Below are 20,244 nucleotides of genomic sequence, written 5' to 3'. Positions count from 1 at the left end.
AGCACTACGGATAATACAAAATGGCACCTGTGTAACAAAAAGTGCATCCTCAGTGAAATCCTCGGTCGACCACCATCATCACTTTTGTAACTTACCTTGTTGAACTGCTTCAGATAAATGTAGCAAACTCCTAGGTTATGGCAGATCTCCTACACACAAAAGAAAAGACAACAGCTTAGGTGTAATTCCACAGTAAGTATTAGAGTGAAACAACAGTCTTCTAGAGATTATTATTGCTCAGTAAAGTTTAAATTTTAACACATGCACTACAGTCTTTTTAGTAGAGTTCAAACTCAAATATATTTAATTGTACAAAATTAGTTCCTTAATATAAAAAAATGACAGATTATAAGAGATAGGGGCTGGCCAATTAGCTACCTTGGGAGAGCTCACGTGGTGCTGATAACACCACGGTCAAGGGTTCAGATCCTTGTACTGACCAGCTGCCAAAAAAAAAAAGAGAGAGAGAGAGAGAGAGAGATAAAAGCAGAATAAACAGGTAATCTTCCTGGATCTATGTGGTACATTGGGGTACATAACCAGCCCATCTCCATATGCTTTGTGCCTTCTGAGAAGAGACTACCCACAGCTCCTGCTGAGAGGGCTGATAGCCACATAGTTCCACCTATAAGGCAATATAGATAGAGATGATAGACAGATAGACAGATATGGATATCTTTATCTCTATATCTGGATACCTGAGTCAGTTAAGCGTCCTTTCCCTAGGTATCTGGAATTAGAATGGAGTTAGCTAGCTGCAAGCACTAAATTCACTAGGTGACATGGACTTGGAGACTGACAGCGCCATCTGGAGGCCATAATGATGAAATATACATATTTGGAACTGGTCTGCAGAAGTCTAGAGCAGAGGTCAGAAAACTACATCGGCCCATGTACCAAATTCATTCCCTACTTTTTTTTGTAAATTAAGTTTTATTGGGACACAGTCATGACCACTTGTTTTCATATGGCTCTCTCACACTAGAAGTGCAGAGTTACATAGCTGCAACACAGTCTATATGAAGCTGCAAAGCTTAAAATATTTACTAACTGGCCCTTAGTAAAAAAAGTTTGCCAATCTCTGATCTAGAGAAAGAAAAGATGAAGCAGAAACGCAGAGTAGCTACCTTGGATGCTGACAGCTTTCCAGTTCTACTCCACTGCAAGATCAACCTGTATCTCCTGACCTTAATTTTTATGGAATCTCTTGAATTTCTTTATAATAAATCTCCCTTTTTTAAGGTAGCTTTGGAGAAGGAGAAAGGGTAAGGAAACTGCTCTTGGGAAACAGAAAAAGGACCACCCTGTTAGTAGTGGGGATGTGTTCTTGTCAGAGGAAACATGGACCCCAGGGCTGAAAGACAACTGCTTTAATGTTTCCCAAGTCTTTTATTTATTTATTTTTATTTATTTTTTTTTTGTCTTTTTCGTGACCAGTAAGGGGATCACAACTCTTGGTGTGGTGTCGCCCGCACCGCGCTCAGCCAGTGAGCACACCGGCCAGTCCTATACAGGATCCGAACCCGGGGCGGGAGCGTTGCTGCGCTCCCAGCGCCGCACTCTCCCGAGTCGCCACAGGGCCGGCCCCAAAGTCTTTTAAAATAATAACAACAAAAGAGCAATCACTGATTGAGCATCTGCTATACATTAGGCTCTATGCCAGATGTTTTCATATATATTACTTTAATTTTCCAGCAAATCTGCAACATACATACAATTTCTCCAGTTTTACAGATAAGGAAGTTGAAGCTCAGAGAGGTTAAGTAGTTTGCCTAACTTAACACAGTTAGAAAGCATCAGTGCTGGGATCTTTTTTTTTTACTTTTTTAGTTCTATATCCTAAGGAAAATTTCAACCATATATAAACATAGAATTACCATGTACTCATCATCCTATCCCAATAACCATCCAATCCATACCCCATCTGCTCCCACTACTTTTGTAAGCAAATACCAGATAGCATAACACTACATCCACAAAAATTTCAGTATATATTTCTAAAAGGTAGGTCTTTTTTTAACCTACCCACAGTACTATTATCACACCAGAAAAAATATATAGTAATTGTTTTATGTCAGATATTTAATTATGCTCAGATTTCCAACTGTCTCATAGATGTCTCATATTAAAATTTTTTTTCTTAAATCACGATTCAAATTATGTCCACTTTACAAAGCACTGGGACTTGAACTCAGGCCTGCCTCCAAAACTTGTGTACTCTCCACTTACTTCATCATGCTATACGAATGTACACATGGAGACAGATAAGGAAGAAACAGAGCCTTTCTTGTCCTCTAACTGTCCTGAAGGCTAACCAACCCCTACCTTTTAAAACCATTTACCATAGATTATTTGACAAGGCAGCAATACGCCTTAAACAAACTGACAGACAAAAAAAAAAATTGGAAAGGAAAATAGAACAAATCAGAGTCAAATCCTGTCTTTCATGAAGTGAGGGAATCCAGCAGACATCCTCCAAAGGCCGCTGGTACAGTGGAAAGATCCCAGATCTGAAGTGAAGAACCCCCTAGATTCTAGGCCTGAATTTTAGCTCTGGTTTGCCACTACCTCGGCTGTGTGCCCTGTCACAAGTCATTCCAACTCCCAAAGACTCTCCTTCCTCACTTGTCAATAGAAGAAATTCTCCCTACTTAACAGACCTGTTCCAAAAGTCAAATAAGATAACAACAGGAGGAATTATTATTCCCCTGTTGCAGCCAGACTGTGGAATACACTGAGTCCAAGAAAGTCCAAGTCCAAAACTACACGTTTTCTACAGGCACTTATGAAGTATGCAGGGTAGAGTGTCTGGCTGTTTGGGGAATGACCACCTCTACTGGTGCCAGTGGTTATCTCAAGTGAGTCAGTAATACCAAATGAGCTCCTTCAACCAACTGGATGGATTAACCAACATGCTCCATCTCCCGTTGTGACCCTGACCTCTCCTGTTTCACTTCCTCCCCACCTCCCTCTGTGGGTTCCTTTCTTCCACTAAGTCCTTCAAAACCGATTTTTTCCAGTGTTCCATCCTCAGCTCTCTGCAAAGTGATCTCATCCAATCTCATGATTTCAGTTACCACCTTTTATGTTACTTTTGGCAGCTGTCCGGTACAGAGATTGAACTCTGGACCTTGGTATTATCAGCACCACACTCTAAACAACTGAGCTAACAGGCCAGCCCACCTTTACGTTATTGATTCCAAAATACATCACTAGCCGAGAACACTTTTCAAATTTCTATATCCAACCATGTATTGGACACATCTCAATTTAGATATCTGACCAGAACCTAAAACTTATCACATCCCAAATCCTCTTAATAACAGGATTTAACCCTGCTTTGTTATCATCACTTTCTCCACAAACTTGCTCCCCAACTTCCTTCCTGTATTTCCTATTCTAGTTGATTGTCCTATAATCCACCAATCCATCTTTGCATAATCTAGGGCAAAGCCCAGTGCCTGGCACATGACATTCATTTGCTGAAAGAATGACTGAATGAAAATTAAATAAATTTTTCTTTATCTGTAGCTTCACTTTGGCCATTTGCTATAAAATATTCTCTGGCGTAAAGACTCAAAACAACTCAATCTTCAGACCTGTAGAAGAAAAGTGACTGACAAGCTGAACACACTTCAAAAATAAAAGGGCCGTAAGAACTGAAGAAACCCATGCTAGTTCTCTATACTAATCACTGTAGTCCTTCACTCATAGATATGAATGTCTCTCCAAGAAAAATCAAACACTTGTAAAAACCCAACAGAATGAAAAAGAACCAAAATGAAGAGAGGAAGAAAAAGATAGTTCTGGGAAGCAGAACAGCACATCAAGAATCAGAGACATTGGAGAGGCTACTACAAAAGAAAGAGAAATGACAAAGTTCTTGGAAATTAAAAACACAATAAAAAATGAAATTAAGTAAAAAAATATTGAATGGATAGGCTAAATAACAGAATATAAATAGTTAAAAAGAAAAATGATGATCTAGAAGACTGAGGAAATGTCCCTGAATGTGCAAAAAAAAAAAAAAGACAAAGAGGTAGAAAATGAAAGAGGCAAGTTAAGAGACACGGAAAACAGATAAAGAGCATGTCTAACAGACAGTGGAAACAGTGCGGCAGAGCTGCTAGTTGTCTACCTAACGTCCGCTCTCCTCTTTTTCCTTACTAACAGAACCCTAATTTTGTTTAGAGTGGCAATGCGTCCAGATAAAACACTACATTTTTCAGCCTTTGTTACAGAAGGAGTAGCTGATATGACACATGTGACACAACTGTTGGGGACTTCTGGGGAAGCTGTGCTTTCCTAATATAGACTCTGTCCTTTTGTCCTTGTTGCTTCCTCCTTCTCCCTGCCTAGAATGCAGATGTGATATCACAGCTGCAGCAGTCATCTTGTAATGATGAGGAAAAACTCTCAGCCTTGACATCCTAGCACCACCAAATAAATGCCAGCAACTGCTTACCTGGACTTCTTGTTTCATGAGAAAAAAAATAACCCCCTAATTTGTAAAGCCAATGTTTTGTCAAATCTTCTGTTCCAATTATGCATTATCCTCAAGGATACAAAGAGACAATGGATGAGAAAAATAATCAAATAACTTCTCAAAGAAAATTTCCCCAACCTAAAGAAAAGAAAGGTGAGGGTCTTCGAATGAAAGAGCCAATTGAGTGTACAACAGATGATGGTGGGGGAAAGCAATGAAACACAACTAGACACCTATGGCTGGTATTTTGGAACTCCAGTGATAAAGAGTCCCCAAAATTTCTAGAGAGGAAAGTGGGGATCAACAAGAATAGGACTGGTAACAGACTGCTCATCAGCAACACTGACTGCTAGAAAACCATGCAGCAATGTCTACAAAGTTATAAGGAAACATGATTTTTGGTCCTATACTTAACCATCAATCAAGTGTGAGGACAAAACAAAGACATTTTTGCCATATAAAAAGTTAGTAATAATAACATAAGACAGCTATGTGATAAATGAAACCTTGAGCATGTTTACTAATGAGAAAGAACTGAAAGTTCTCCTCTTACCCAATCTTTCTGGTTAAGTTTAGCTGCTTCGTTATATACTTCAGTGGCAGCTTTATGTTTTCCCAGAAGAAATCTGTGGAAGATATATTTTCCATAATTATTATCTCAAAATTCTTACAAGACTAACCCCCTTAGTCCCACATTTTACTCATATTCCATCCTGCAGAGAATTTGGGGAGCCTTTTCTCTATGAACTGGTTGTGCTGGTGTGGCCAGTGAGGCTGCTGGACACCAACACCAGAAGCTCTCTTGATAGGGATTGCACTGGCAACTGTTCCAGGGCATTGGTCTCATTCTATACCAATTTTAGTAAAATTCTTCTGTAATTTTTTTCTACAGTGTACTATAAACGTAGATCAAAAAAAAAAAAAGCCAGGGGCCGGCCCGGTGGTGCACTGCTACAGTGCGCTGCTTGGGAGCGCAGCGACACTCCCGCCGAGGGTTCGGATCCCACATACAGACCGGCCGCTCACTGGCTGAGCAAGGTGCGGGTGCAACACCGAGGGTTGCGATCCTGTTGCCGGTCCCGGTCCGGTGCGGGCGTGACACTGAGGGTTGCGACCCGTTGCCAGTCACGAAAAAAGACAAAAAGGGAAAAAAAAAAAAAAAAGCCAAACGATATACCATGTTAAACAATAGCCAGCATCATTTATCATCATCATGCATTAGGGATATATCCTTTCCTTTCAAGCCCAGGTTTCTTTCCTTGATATTGAATCATGAGTTTGGAGAGAAACAGGGGAAAACCAGGCTCTATACAAAAACAATGCAGGTATGAATGACAATGTAGTTGAGAAAGTAGAAATGGGAACTCCATGGAATAATTTACTACTGTGGAAAGGGGGTATACCTAATAGCATATAAAGACTTGGGAGGTTGCTTCCATCTAGGAATCTTCAGAGCATTCACTCAGTGAATGCTTACTAAAAACCCACAGAGTGTCAAGTATTATGTGAAGTGTCGAAACAGTAGATGACAAAAATTCCATGGGTTTCTAGTATGATTAGAGGACTTAGGACACAAGATGTCACTATTTACATGATAAACAGTATCAGTGTTCTCCCAACAAATTAGAATGTACAGCATTTGAAATACTTAGTTCCTTAATACTAGTTATCTCATTTTCTCAAATTTCAAATTTAATCCATGCTTTTCAAAGTGAATCCCACTATAACTCTTAACCAATTTCCCCCTAGGTTACAGGCTGAGCAGGCTGTGCAGCAGGCTCTGCCTGAGAATGCATTTTACATTGTTCTCTGTGAGTGCCCTAGGACCTCCAGCCTTCCATACTCACAAAGATCTGGCCACCTGCTTGAGGTTATCAGCACACTGAGGGCTGAGAATAGCACACGTCTGAAAGAGTTCTAAGGATTCTTGGATATTTCCTTCCAGGCGAAATATCAAGGCTGCCAAGAAACAGAAAATACAGAAAATAAAACCACATTCTGGAAAGAATAGAGCCTGGCATCAGAAAAATTGGAGAAGGAGATGGGAAACCACATCAAAGAAAACCTTTGGATAAATGTATCTTTAATACAATCAGATATGCCTTCAGATGGGTTGAAACAACAAGCAAAGCCGCTGACAAGCCAAAACCTTTTTTAATAAGGAAGCTCAAACCTACCTACTCTTTACTCCCAGCATCCACCACACAAGTATTCAGTTCCTTTGAAAATAACCACACAAATTCTTAAGAACAATTTTTGGGTTTGCCCTATCAGATGCTTTATTTATAATGATAATTCAGGTTTGTACCTGATAGTTTTGAGAGAGAAAACAAAACCCAAATGGGGCAAATGAAATCAGTACCCCAAGTCCAACAAGGAGATTCTGGCAAACAATACAGTAATATCTCAGACTTTGGTTTTCAGTACAGCAACCAATCAGAACCAATAATTTTTCCTAGGCCTAAGTTTTCAGAAGAATTTATGGGGCACTGAAAGTCTGGAACCTGTGATATTGGGAATAAAAGAGCAATTGTTTTTTGGCCATGATGTCCTAAATATGTCAGTATCTTACCGATTATATCAGAAAATTATATAGTGATCTGAAGACTACACATTCATTTACACTGAAGAGTCAAAAAGAAAGTTCCCCGAAAAACTAAGGATGCTACTTTTGGCATTAAGAAGTAAAATTTAAATCAATGGATCCTATATTTGGTTTCTGATGAGTTTACTATATTCCCTACTTTATCCTGTATACCTCTAGTCTTCTTCCCTTCATTCTGACTCACCTTACAAAAATCCTCAAGCCTTACCCTTCCAAAAGCATCTTCTGACCCTAAAATCACTGCATGAGGCAGGGATTCTGAAAAACATCCATTCTGAAAAAGAATACACTCTGAAAAACACTAGCCAAAAAGTAAAAAAGGGGTAATACTAGTCATTTCTGAAGTCCAATCTAGCACAAGAACTATATTCAGATTTCAAAAAAAGATAATAAGACCTTAGTGGAACATTTACTTGTTTAAGTATTTCATGAGTTGTTTGCTCTTTTTCAAGAACCTAGGCAGGGTATATTTCTCTAGCAAGGAGAGAAGAAATATGTCTTACCTTGCACATAGATAGCATATTCACACAACCCCTGAGTCTCCTGAAGCTGTTCTTTAATAACAGCCTGAAAGAGAAAGAAAAATACTTCTGAGTAGGAGTTAAGTATCTTTAAGAAGAGTTAGACATAGATGAGAGGTATTTATTTGTAAGACACCTAGGATACTAATAATGACTGATAAAGTAGTTCATTCAGAATTTTTTTTCATCCCAACTCTCTTGTTATGATTACCTATTCTAGAACAGGGGTTGGCAAACTATGGGCTCACAGGCCATTTCTGTACAACTTTCAAACTAAGAATGGTTTTTATACTTTTTAAGGATCATAAAAAAATAAGATGATGAATATGAGATAGAGATTATCTGTGGCCTGCAAAGTCTAAAATATTTACTATCTGGTCCATTACAGAAAAAGTTTGCCAAACCATGTCTAAAATCTAACTAGGCAAAATAAGAAAAACATAAAAACATTTCCAAGCACTATTACAGATGCTAGGGGTTCTCTGACAAGCAAAACATAGGCTCTATCTTTCTACTATGAAAGGCTAGGTCCAGGGAGCTATAGGAGCTCAAAGGGTAAAGCACCTGATTCTAACTTGGAGAACGAGGGAAGGCGTTCCAGAGTAAACAGTTTCAACCCTGATGTTGGCAGGGGATGGAGGAGAACCTGAGGTGGCCAGGAGACTTTGAGAGAGCAGGATTTCAAATGCCATACCAAAAAATTTGTGAGCAAACAGAAAAATCTTGACAAGTTTTAGGCAGGAAGTAACCGGATGCTATTTGCTATATCAAAAAATCACTCTTGGAGCACTGTTGAAAATAGATTGGAAGGAGATATGGTTAGAGGCAAGGTTGGTGGAAGAACTCTTGCAGTAATTTAAATTAAAATAATGAGAATTAAGGCATGAAGACAGGTGAAAGTAGACAATTTCAAGAAATGGTAAGAAGAGAAGGATCTCTAAAAGTTGATGATTATCTATATTAAGAAATGGATCAGGAGATTCTGACACAGACAGCTGGGTGAATGATGGTACCCATTCCTGAGAATGGAAACAGGAAAAGAAATAGGTCTGGAAGACAGCAGATAATTCAGCTACAGAGAAGTTGAACTTGAAATACTTGTGCGGTATTCAGTAGGTATAAAACTGGTCTGGAGATCAGGAGGAAGTGTGTAGAATGAACAGAGAAAGGAGTCAATGATATGACCTACGAACATCCCCAACTCTAAAGAAATAGGAAGAGAAGAAAAGCCAAATAAGGACACTGAGAAGTGATCAAAAAAGGAAAAGGGAAATAAAGAAAGGGTACTATCACAGAAAGAAAAGAAAGAGAACCTTTCAAAATTCATACTGGTACTAAATGTCATTCATTCTGTGCATTGCCAAAGGTATAAACGCCACAGGCATAAATTAAAAACCACCATCTTAGAAGCATTACAAAGCTCTGAATACCAAAAACAAAAACAAAAACCCCACCATCAAGGATATATTTTGCATGTTACTACTACTACTACTGTCTGCCACAAGTTTGTAACACTTATGGTATGCTATGAAAGATATAAATAGATAAAGGGAAAAACAAATGGTTTTTTTTTTTTTCCTTTTTTGTCTTTTTTCGTGACCGGCAATGGATCGCAACCCTCAGTGTCGCGCCCGTACCGGACCGGGACTGGCAACGGGATCGCAACCCTCGGTGTCGTGCCCGCACCTTGCTCAGCCAGTGAGCGGCCGGCACTGTAGCAGTGCACCACCAGCCGGCCCAACAAATGGTTTTTAAATATACAAATGATGATCAATCTCACCACAATAAGAGAATTATAAAATAAAACTCAATGAAATACTGTTTTTCACCTATTCAGACATCAAAAAGTTAGATAATATGCTGAGCTGAACATCTGCCTCCACCACAAGACCAAAAAGTCCCAGAGAGGCTGCACTGTCAGTTTGGTCTTGATACGAGAAGCCACATGAGACATACCTGAACCTGACCCACAGCCTGCAGTTTAACCCAGCCAACCCACAGCCAATACGGAGGCCTGTGAGCAATTAATAAATGTCTGTTTTTTGGGAGTCACTAAAACTTTGAGGTTATTTGTTATGCACCACTATCATAGCAAAAGCTAAACAATACAAAAAATATGGGGATGCAGGAATCCATGTATTATTAGTGGGATTTAAGCTACCACATTCTATACAGCAGACACTGTTAGTTGCCTACCCAACAGCCCGCCTCTCATTTTCTCTATCATTGTAATCTCTCACCTTGCATGCTTCATAATCCTTCCGGATATAGTAGAGATGTATCAACCAGTTTTGCTTCTCCAAAATAGGAAACTCTGGAGCTGGGTACCATATTTTGGCAAAAACACAGCACAGTCATTGTTAGATTTTCTTCTTTAGCATTGTCTTCTTGTCTACACTAACTACAAACATTTTGCAATATCACATTAAATTCTATGAATCCACAATTTGAATTTCTTTTCGGGGGAGCTGGCCAGTAAGGTAACAGCTCAATGAATTTTACTCCTAGGTATGTATGTGTACCAAAAACAAAAAACAAAAACATGTACAAGACTCTTTGTGGTGGCATTATTCATAACATCTCAAAATGAAAGTATCCCAAATGTTCAGCAAGAATAAAATGAATAAACTGAGGTAAAGCCCCACAAGGGAATACCACAAAACAATGAAAAAAAAAATTACTACACACAACATAGATGAATCTTACCAACATAATTTTCAGCAAAGAAGCCAGACATTAAAAAGTATATACTGCATGATAGCATTTATATTAAGCTCAAAAGCAGGCAAAATTTATGTACAAGACAGAAGTGAGATACAAGTAACTTACTTTGGGAGGGGTGGTTTATGACAGGTAGGGGGCGTGAAGGAGGCTGTGGGATGCTGGTGATATTCTATATCTTAATTTAGATGATGATTACATGGGTATGTTCACTTTGTAAAAATTCATTGAGCTGTATGATTATGATTCATGCACTTTTCTGTATGTATGCTATATTTCAATAAAAAGATCAAAAATTACTGATAAGGGCAGGCCAGTTAGCTTAGTTGGTTACACCTTGGTGCTGATGACAGCACCAACATCCAGGGTTCAGAGTTCAATCCCTATACTGGCCAGCTGCCAGAAAAAAAAAAATTACTGATAGAGTCAAATTAAACACCCTGTCAACCAAAACAACTAATTTCTGTAATACTAATGCAGAAGGAGCAGCAGATACACAACTCAGTCTGGGGTAAGGGTCAAGATTTCCTAAATAAGACACAAAAGGCATTAATCATAAAAGAAGAATAATAAGTTAGACTTTATCAAAATTAAAAGTTCTGATCATCAAAAGATGCATTAATAGGGCCGGCCCAGTGGCGCACTGGAGAGTGCGCTGCTTAGGAGCACGGCAGCGCTCCCGCCGAGGGTTCGGATCCCATGTGGAGACCGGTTCCCGCTCACTGGCTGAGCGCGGTGCGGGCGCAACACCAAGGGTTGCGATCCCATTGCCGGTCCCCGGTACGGGCGCGACACCGAGGGTTGCAATCCCGTTACCGGTCAGTAAAAAAGACAAAAAAGACAAAAAAAAAAAAAGATGCATTAATAAAGTGAAATGGTAAGACACAAGCTAAGGAAAAAATATTTACAATACATATAATAGACAAAGAAGTTATATTCAGAATACACAAAAAATTCATACAAATTAATAAGAAAGCAAATAACCCAATTTTAAAATGGGGCAAAAAACTTGAGCAAGCACTTCAAAAAAGAAATGACCAATAAGTATATGAAAAGGTGTTCAGGTTCCAGTCAAGATGGCAGAATAGACGGTTCCCAGAGTCACTCTCTCCCACAAATCAACAAATTTACAACTATAAAAATGTAACATCAGCCAAGCTGGGGCCGCTGGAGCTCAGGGGAAGAAGAGGAGAGACCTACAGAGTTCATGAAGGCGGGAGAAACCACAATGAGAGAAAGAAAAAGCTGCTCTGAGCGTTTCGAGCCGCAGCTCCTTTAAGGCTTGAGCTGCTGAGCACATGGAGCAGGAGCCGGCAGAAGCCGCAGCTGTGCCCTTCTGAGGGAGTTACTTGGAGGCAGCAGGAGAGAAGAGGGCCTTGGCGGCCCCCAGGACAGCAAGACCACTAATAGGGTTCACGTGAACCCACGCAGAAGCGAGGAGCCAGAACAACTGAAAAAAGGGAGCCATTCAGAGACCAGTGAGTCATTGCAAGGGACAAGCACGGGGCCCGTCCCATGGGAAGTGTTTGGAACACGGGCGGTGAGTGAGATGGGAACACCAGGAGAACACAGGGACACAGCAAGGACAGACGACCTGTCCCCCAATCAGCAAAGGACCACTCAGAGGAGAATGGTCAGGAATGCAGAATTGCATGGGGTGCAGTTTGATGAAAAAACTCAGGCCCAGATCAGAGATTCTACACAACACAGATCCACTGGGTCTCTGGAGAGCTGGAGTACCTATAAGGTCAACCATTAAACCCTGAGCTGCACAAAAAGCCTTCCCTAGGGAAACAGCAGCAAAGCAGCAATTTAGCTCAACCACACAGCTCAAGTACTGGTTCCCACAGGAAGTTCCCCCATTTTAGAAGCAACGGACAAAAAATTAGTTCCAGCCCAGGCACACCACCAGCACCTTGGGGCCTGCCTGGGAACCGGAGGCTTGGATCTGGGAACCGGACCCCACTCCCACTTCCAGGCAAACTGTGCCAGCGCCTCGGGGCCAGCCCGGGGACCTGAAGCATGAAGAAGGGGACTGGACCCCCCTCCCACAACCAGGCACACCACACCAGCACCTTGGGGCCTGCCCAGTGACCCGAGGCAAAGATAAGGGGACTGGACCTCTCTCCCACAACCAGGCACAGTGCGCCAGTCCCTCAGGGCCTGCCCAGTGACCCAGGGTATGAAGAACGGGACCGGACCTCTCTCCCACAACCAGGCACAATGTTCCAGCACCTCAGGGCCCGCCCAGGGACCCAGGGCATGGAGAAGGGGACCAGACCTCTCTCCAACAACCAGGCACACTGTGCCAGTGCCTCAGGGCCCACCCAGGGACCTGGGGCATGGAGAAGGACACCAGACCCTCCTCCTACAACCAGGCACGCTACACCAGCACCTCGGGGGGCCGCCCAGAGACCTGGGGCGTGGAGGAGACCAGACCACCTTCCCTCAACCAGGCACACTGCGCCAGCACCTCGGGGTCTGCCCAGGGACCTGGGGCATGGAGAAGGGGATTGGACCCCCCTCCCCCAGCCAGGCACACAGAGCCAGCGCCTTGGGGCCTGCCCAGGGACCAGAGGCATGGAGAAGGGGACCAGATACACCCCACAATCAGGCATACTGCCAGTGCCAAGGAGCATACCAAAAACAGCACCTCCACGTGGATGGCCCACCGCAGCTTCCACAATAACCATGGCTGCCATGAAAGTGACTAGACACCACAACTACCACGCAAATGGTTTGCCAACCACTGGAGTGCATTCACACAAGGAGAGTCACCAGCAGAGACAAAGAAAAGAAGAGAATGTCTCTTTCCACAAAGCCCATTTCAGAGTGACAGAAGAAGCATCTGCTCTATGATAATACTGAGGGACCCAATCACATCTCTCAGCATTGGACAGATCATCTAGGCAACAAATTAACAGAGTAACCATTATTCTTTCAGAAGGAGAGAAGAAATCTAGGGTAATTAGAGGGGCGAGGGGGAGGAAATGGGGGACGGGGAGAGATTGGACAAGGGGCATAAATAATAATTATGATTTGTAACAATATAAATGCTAGTAATATTGATTTGATCAACATATCTCAATGTTCAAAATATGTGTAATTGATTTTGACTCTATAAATAAAATAAATTTTAAAAAAAGAAAAGGTGTTCCACATCACTAGTCACTAGGGTAATGCAAATTAAAATCACAATAAGGTAGTACAACACACCCATTAGCATATCTAATATGAAAAAAGACATCAGTTTGGATTTATTGTCCTCCCAGAACTCATATGGAAATCTGATCCCCAGTGTGACAGTGTGAGTCACAGGGGCGGATCCCTCATGAACAGATTAGTACTCTCCCTAGGTAGGGGGAGTAATGAGTGAGTTCTTGCTCCATTAGTCCCCATAAGAGCTGGTTGTTTAAAAGACCCCAGCACCTCTTCTCTCTGCTTGCTAATCCAACTTGTGTGAATTCTTCATGTTAAACTTATCAACTTCCTACTTCTGCTTTCAGGTATTATACTATTTAACCAGAGCAGTGGTTCTCAACTGGGAACAATTTTGTCCCCCAAGGGACATTTGGCAATATCTAAAGACATTTTTGGTTGTCACAACCAGGTGCTACCAGCATCTACTACATAGAGCCAGGATGCTGTTAACCATCCTATAATACACAGGACAACTCCCACAACAAAGGATTATGTTGCCCGAGATGTCATTAGTGCCAAAGCTGAAAAAGCTTGAATCAGAGGCTAGAAAGAAATCTAAGAATATCAGAGTGAAATGTGGCAGCTTTTTGTTCAAAATACTTTGATTTTTGTCAATTAAAGTTCATTAATCCTTAAGGATGATAACTTTCCTGTTTTCTTAACACTTCTTATATTTCCAAATTTCAATAATGAGCTTATATTGATTTTCTCATCAGAAAACCATAAATTTATATTTTTAAAATAAAACCATTTTAATCCTTTCCCTTTTTTGTAACAGTCTATTTGCCTAAAGATACATTTTTCTTCAGGCTGACTGTATTTTTTTTACTCACACTTTATCCTTTATTGCTCTTTATCTACAACAGGTGTGACCAAAACCTTTACTGCTCTGTATCTGCAACAGGAGCCTACTGTACCATCTTAACTTGAAGCCCAGTGTGACATTAGAATTCAAGAGAAGTTACTAAGTAATATTAAAACAAAGTTTTAGACAAAACAAACTATTTAATGATATCCTCTTCTTCAGAGTCAACAAATTCATTTATTTGTACAGTATAAAACTTGTATTTGAGATATTTATATAATTTATTTTTATTCTTATAAAAAGAGCACACCACAGGATGCCACACCATATCCCTGCCATTGAAAAAATGGAGGCTGACTGCCACTGGACAGCTCTAACTCAGGAAAAGGCAGGCACTGGGCAGCAGAGGAGAAAGTCAGAAAGAACTAAGGCCTTGATGACATCATTGAGTTGCTGGACCAACCCTGGAGCCCATTCCAATTCTGGACTTCTACTTACATAAGCCAATAAATATCCTTATTGATTCTGCTTTTTACTGCTAAAAGAAACTTACTAAAACATAGTCTGAAAAACATTAACACATCCTTCATACAACCCTGTATTCTACATTGCTTACTTTTATTACATTGTGAACATAATAAAAAATAATATAGAGAGATATGCTGTAGGTACTCCCTATTAACAGTGAGAATATAAATAGCCATTTTGGAGAATACTTGGCAGAATTATTAAAATTTAAAATGTGCATATCTTTATTCCCAGCAATTCATAAGGACTCATGTATAAGAATGACCATTGAAGCAAATAGTAGTGAAAAACCAGAAACAACTTAAATGCTATCCTAAAGGAGAAGAAACTGTAATAGCCACACTATGGAATATTGTACATAAAAATAATGAGGTGGTCTTTATCTACTGACATGGAAAGACCTCCAAGATATACCAACCTAGCAAAATATATATGATAGTTACCGTTTACATAAAACACCCACACAAAAGTAAACTGTATGAGGAACTTCCAGAAGTTTATGGAAAACAGAATTAAAAGACAATACGAATCTTTCCATGAACTTTTTGAAGTACCCTTGTATATTTCTATTGCTATACACACACACACACACACACACACACACACACACACACACACACACACACACACAGTATAAAAGTCTAAATGAAGCACATTAACTAGTAATGGTGGACTGGCTGGTGATTTAAGGAGTATTTTAGCTTTCTTGAAGTTGTTCAAACTTTTTACAAACAAGAGTAGATGCATATATGCCTAACGTATTAAAATATTTAAGCAGCTTAAAAATAAAATAAATCTAAATACATAAACTTAGAAAAAAAGACATACTCACTATAGGAATTTTAAAAATACAGAAAGTAACAAAGAAAAAGTTAAAATCTCCCATGTTCACATCACTTACAGATAACCATCATTACCATTTTACCATATTTCTTTCTAATATTTTTCTATGCCCATTTTAAGTGAAATAATTATCTATGGAATATCCTAAATACCATTTTTAAAAAATAAATATTACTTTAAACAGCTGCATAGTATTGATTTGCATGAATGAATCATCACTTAGTCTTTGTTTTATTGCTGAACATGTAGGTTGTTTCCAATAAATCACTACTATAAATAATGCTATAATGAACATCTGGTTTTTTTTGTTGTTGTTTTGTTTTGTTTTTTTCCTTTTTGTCTTTTTTCGTGTCTGGCAACGGATCGCAACCCTCAGTGTCGTGCCCGCACCGGACCGGGACCGGCAACGGGATCGCAACCCTCAGTGTCGCACCCGCACCTCGCTCAGCCAGTGAGCGGGAACCGGTCTGTATGTGGGATCCGAACCCTCGGCGGGAGCGCTGCCACGCTCCCAAGCGGCGCACTGTAGCAGTGCGCCACCGGGCCGGCCCGAACATCTGTTTTAAAAAAAAAAAATCTTATATATGTTTAGGATACTTTATTAGACTAGATTCCTAGAACAGGAAGTACCAGGTTAAACCATATGAACTTTTAAAGTTCCTGACACAAGGCTGGCTGGTTAGCTCAGTTGGTTAGAGCACAGCCTTCGTAACACAAAGGTCAAGGGTTCAGATCCCCATACCGACTAGCCGCCAAAAAATAAAATAAAATAAAGTTCCTGATACCTACTGACAAAACTTCTACCCAGAAGTATTGTGTAAATTCATACCTGCACAATTCTATAAGGATGCTTAACATGATTTTTAAATAATTTCTACACCGTTATTATAACTCCTTCATCACTCTAGTTCCAGATGCTAAAGAGTGAAGGAAAAAGAGATAATTCTTAGCTAAAATTTTAATTCCAAGATTATGTCAAGACCACACTCCTTAACAGTTCCTTTAATTCTGCCTTCCTCTTCAGATTAAGGAGAAAGAAAAGAATGTTGAAAAAGTCTTGGCTTTTCTTTTTTTTTTTTTTTTTTTAACCAAATGTTACTGAACAAAGTTTTCAGAGTCAGATTTTTAAAGAAAATCCTGAAATAATTGAAGCACACATCCCTTAAAGAGAAAAAAAAAAAGACTTTTTTTTACTTATGAGCCAATCACTACTAAAAGAGGGCTATCCTCAACAACAAAAAGAAAACCCAATTAAAAACGGTAAAAAAGACTTGAATAGACTTGAATAGACATTTCTCCAAAGAAGATACACAAATTATAAACAAGCACATGAAAAGATGTTCAAGACCCTTAATCATTAGGCAAATGTAATCAAAACCACAATGAGATACCACTTCACATCTATTAGCATGCCTATTTAAGGGGAAAAAAGGGGGTGGTACTGAAAATTAGTTTCGGTGGGGATGTGGAGATATTAGAGCCCTCAAACGTTGCTAGTGGAAATGTAAAATGGTACAGCTGCTGTAGGAAACAGTTTGGTGGTTCCTCAAAAAGCTAAATATAAAATTATATGACTCAGCAATTCCATTACATACCCAAAAGAATGGGTACGTGTTACATACCCGAAATAACTGAAAGTGAGGACTCAAACAGATATATGTACATGAGTGTTCACCGCAGCATTATTCACCACAGCTAGAAACTGGAAACAACCCAAGTATCCATCAACAAATGAACAGATAAACAAAATGTGGTATATTCATATACATACAATGGAATATAATTCAGCCTTAAAATGGAATGAAGTTCTGACACATGCTACAACATGGAGGAATCTTGAAAACATTACACGAAATGTAATGAGCCTGACACAGAAAGACAAATATAGTACAATTCCACCTACATGAAATATCTAGAATAGGCAAATTCACAGAGACCGAAAGTAGAACAGAAGTTACCAGGGGCTGCGAAAGGGGGGAATGGAGAGTTATTGCTTAATCGTTAAAAGTTTCTATTCTGAGTGATAAAAAAGGTTTGGAATAGTGGTGATGGTTGTACAATCTTGTGAATATAATTAATGCCATTGAATTATACACTTAAAAATGGTTAAAATGGAAGTTTATGTTATATATATTTTACCATAATTAAAAATAACAATAATTGAATAAATCAAAAAATATTTAAGTGGGTGAATTGTACGTTAAAAAGGAAAAAAAAGGCCTATCTATATGTAAATAAAAATAATGTTGTTAAATGCTGTGGATATGATTAGAAAGGCTGTCTCTCATGGGAACTCCTTTAAAAATTTGTTTTTATTTTAAATAATTTCAGGTTTAGAGACAAGCTGAAAAAAATAGTGCAAAGGATTCCCATAAAACCTTCGCTCACATTTCCCAAATATGAAGATCTTACCATTTTCTTTATCATTCTATCTCTCTATAGGTATAGATAAATAAATTTTTTCTGAAAGATTTTTCAGAAAGTAATTATACACATGATTCCCTTCATTCCAAAAAAATTGTATTTTTCCTAAAAACAAGAATACTCTCTTACATAACCCAGTAAAATTATCAAACTTAGCACTGACGTAATTCTATTATCTATCTTACTATCCTTACCCAAATTTTGGCGAATGTCCTAAAATTTCCTTTGTAGCAAAAGAAAAGCCTTTAATTAAAAAAACGTTTTTGAAGATATTTTTCTGCTCTAGGATCAAATCTATAACATGTTTTATATTTAGCTGTAATATCTCTTTAGTCTTCTTTAATCTCATCTTTTATGACCTTGAATTTTTTTTTGAAAATGCAAACCAGTTATTTTGTATACTGTCCCTCAATTTGGCTTTGTCTAATATTTTCTATAATTATATTGAGGTTATGTATTTCTGGCAAGAATAACATAGAACTAATTTATTTAGGAGGCACGGGATATTGATTTGTCCCATTACTGCGATGCTTAACTTTTATCACTTGGTTAAGGTGTAAGTTTGTTTCTCCACTATAACATTACTACTTTCTCCATTATAATTTAAAAAGTATCTTATGGAAAGATACTTACAGATTTATGTAAATATCCTGTTTCTCATCAAATATTTACCCATTACTCTTAGCATCCACTGACGGACTCTTGCATGAATAAATTATTACTATGATAGTTTCCAAATGGTAACTATCTAATTCTATCATTCCTTCTACATTTATTAATATATTTCTATTATTAGTTGCTATTCTATTATAAGGAAGAACTTTTTCTTCTCTTTAATTTATCTATTATTCATATATTTATATCAGTATGGACTGGTGTATTCTTATTTTATCCAATGTGTTATATAACCCATTACTATGATTATTTGAGGCTTAAATCACTCCAGAATTGGTCAGGGGCCAGCTGGTTCCTGTGTCTGTTTGACAAATCCCCATCAATCTGTAAGCCATTCCTTCCTTTCTGGCACAACATGTCCCAGGTTCATCTTGTACTTTCCTAGCCCTAACCACAAATTAGCCATTTCTTCAAGAAGCCCTGGTTCCTTTTATTGGAGAACAGTATCTAGAAACTAAGCTAGTGGAGACTATCTGTGCTCACTGCTAACAGACTGTCATTGCTGCTAACCCTTCTCAGTGGACTATATTAGGGAAAAAATATATTCCATATCTGCATATCTATGTTAAAAACCATGTGTTCCATACTGATACCTGTAATTCCAATACCTCAGAGTTCATTCTAGCCTCTCCCTTTTCCATATTGTGTAACTCCCTTCTCCAACAGTAAGAAAACTTGACTCCAACAAACCACACTATATTTGCTTCTGTTTGTATTCTATTTTTAAGTTTTTTGTTTTCCCAATCTTTGCTGATAATAAATACTCATACATGACTCCAAAAGTCAGAACTACACAGAAAGACATACCATACTTAGAGAAGTATCACATACCCCATCCTTTCCACCATATTTCTACGCAAGCCCATATAGATCACCAATCTCATTTGTTTCTGATATATCCCCTGGTGTTCTTTTCGCAAAAGTAGACACATATTTTTTTACTTCCCCTTCTTTCTTCTAAAAACATAGCATATGGTGAATACTCTTTTGTACTATGCTTGTATTTTTACATAATAATATATCTTGGAAATCACTCTACATCAAATCATGGAGATCGTCCTTATTCTTTTTGTGTGTGTGTATTTTTTATTATTATTATTTTTACATTCTAAGATGTTGTTGCAGAGCAGTTGGGAGGGAGGTAGAGAGGGGAAAGGGGAAGGAAATGGGATGGAAGAAGGAGGGGCGGGATTAAGGCCTGTGGGAACACCCTCATTCCCACAGGGGAGACCAGGGGGCTTCCAGTGCTGGCTTGGTCATTGCCAGGCTGGGTGCAGATGTCTGGGGGGTGTGGCAAAAGCCCTCACTCCCCCAACGACCTCAGCTCAGGAACCTGGGCCCCTTCTTGCTGTGGTTCAGTGGTCAACACTGAGCTGGTTGTGAGTGTTGCGGGGGCACGGCCAAGGCCCTTGGCCCCCCCCCCCCCCCCCCCCGG

The 20,244-nt window shown here is 39.3% G+C and overlaps 1 protein-coding gene across 2 annotated transcripts in view; it reads right to left on the bottom strand.

Annotated features, from left to right (window-relative positions):
* BBS4 (Bardet-Biedl syndrome 4) overlaps positions 1–20,244 on the bottom strand; it is a 49,737-nt gene that overhangs the window by 10,492 nt on the left and 19,001 nt on the right. The window contains exons 3-7 of one of the 2 annotated variants that reach the window (XM_008579410.1): positions 9,853–9,932; positions 7,595–7,658; positions 6,334–6,445; positions 5,040–5,112; positions 96–149 (exon numbers count right to left, since the gene is read on the bottom strand). In XM_008579410.1, coding sequence (XP_008577632.1) covers positions 96–149; positions 5,040–5,112; positions 6,334–6,445; positions 7,595–7,658; positions 9,853–9,932 — 383 coding nt within the window. Of the gene's footprint in view, positions 1–95; positions 150–5,039; positions 5,113–6,333; positions 6,446–7,594; positions 7,659–9,852; positions 9,933–20,244 lie in introns of those variants that run through there. The other variant, XM_008579411.1, reaches the window with a different exon arrangement.

This window comes from Galeopterus variegatus, unplaced genomic scaffold (assembly GCF_000696425.1).
Source record: "Galeopterus variegatus unplaced genomic scaffold, G_variegatus-3.0.2 Scaffold1877, whole genome shotgun sequence".
Lineage (NCBI taxonomy): Eukaryota > Metazoa > Chordata > Mammalia > Dermoptera > Cynocephalidae > Galeopterus > Galeopterus variegatus.
The sequence above is the reverse complement of the archived record's forward strand: the minus strand, read 5'-3'. Positions and strand labels throughout refer to the sequence as shown.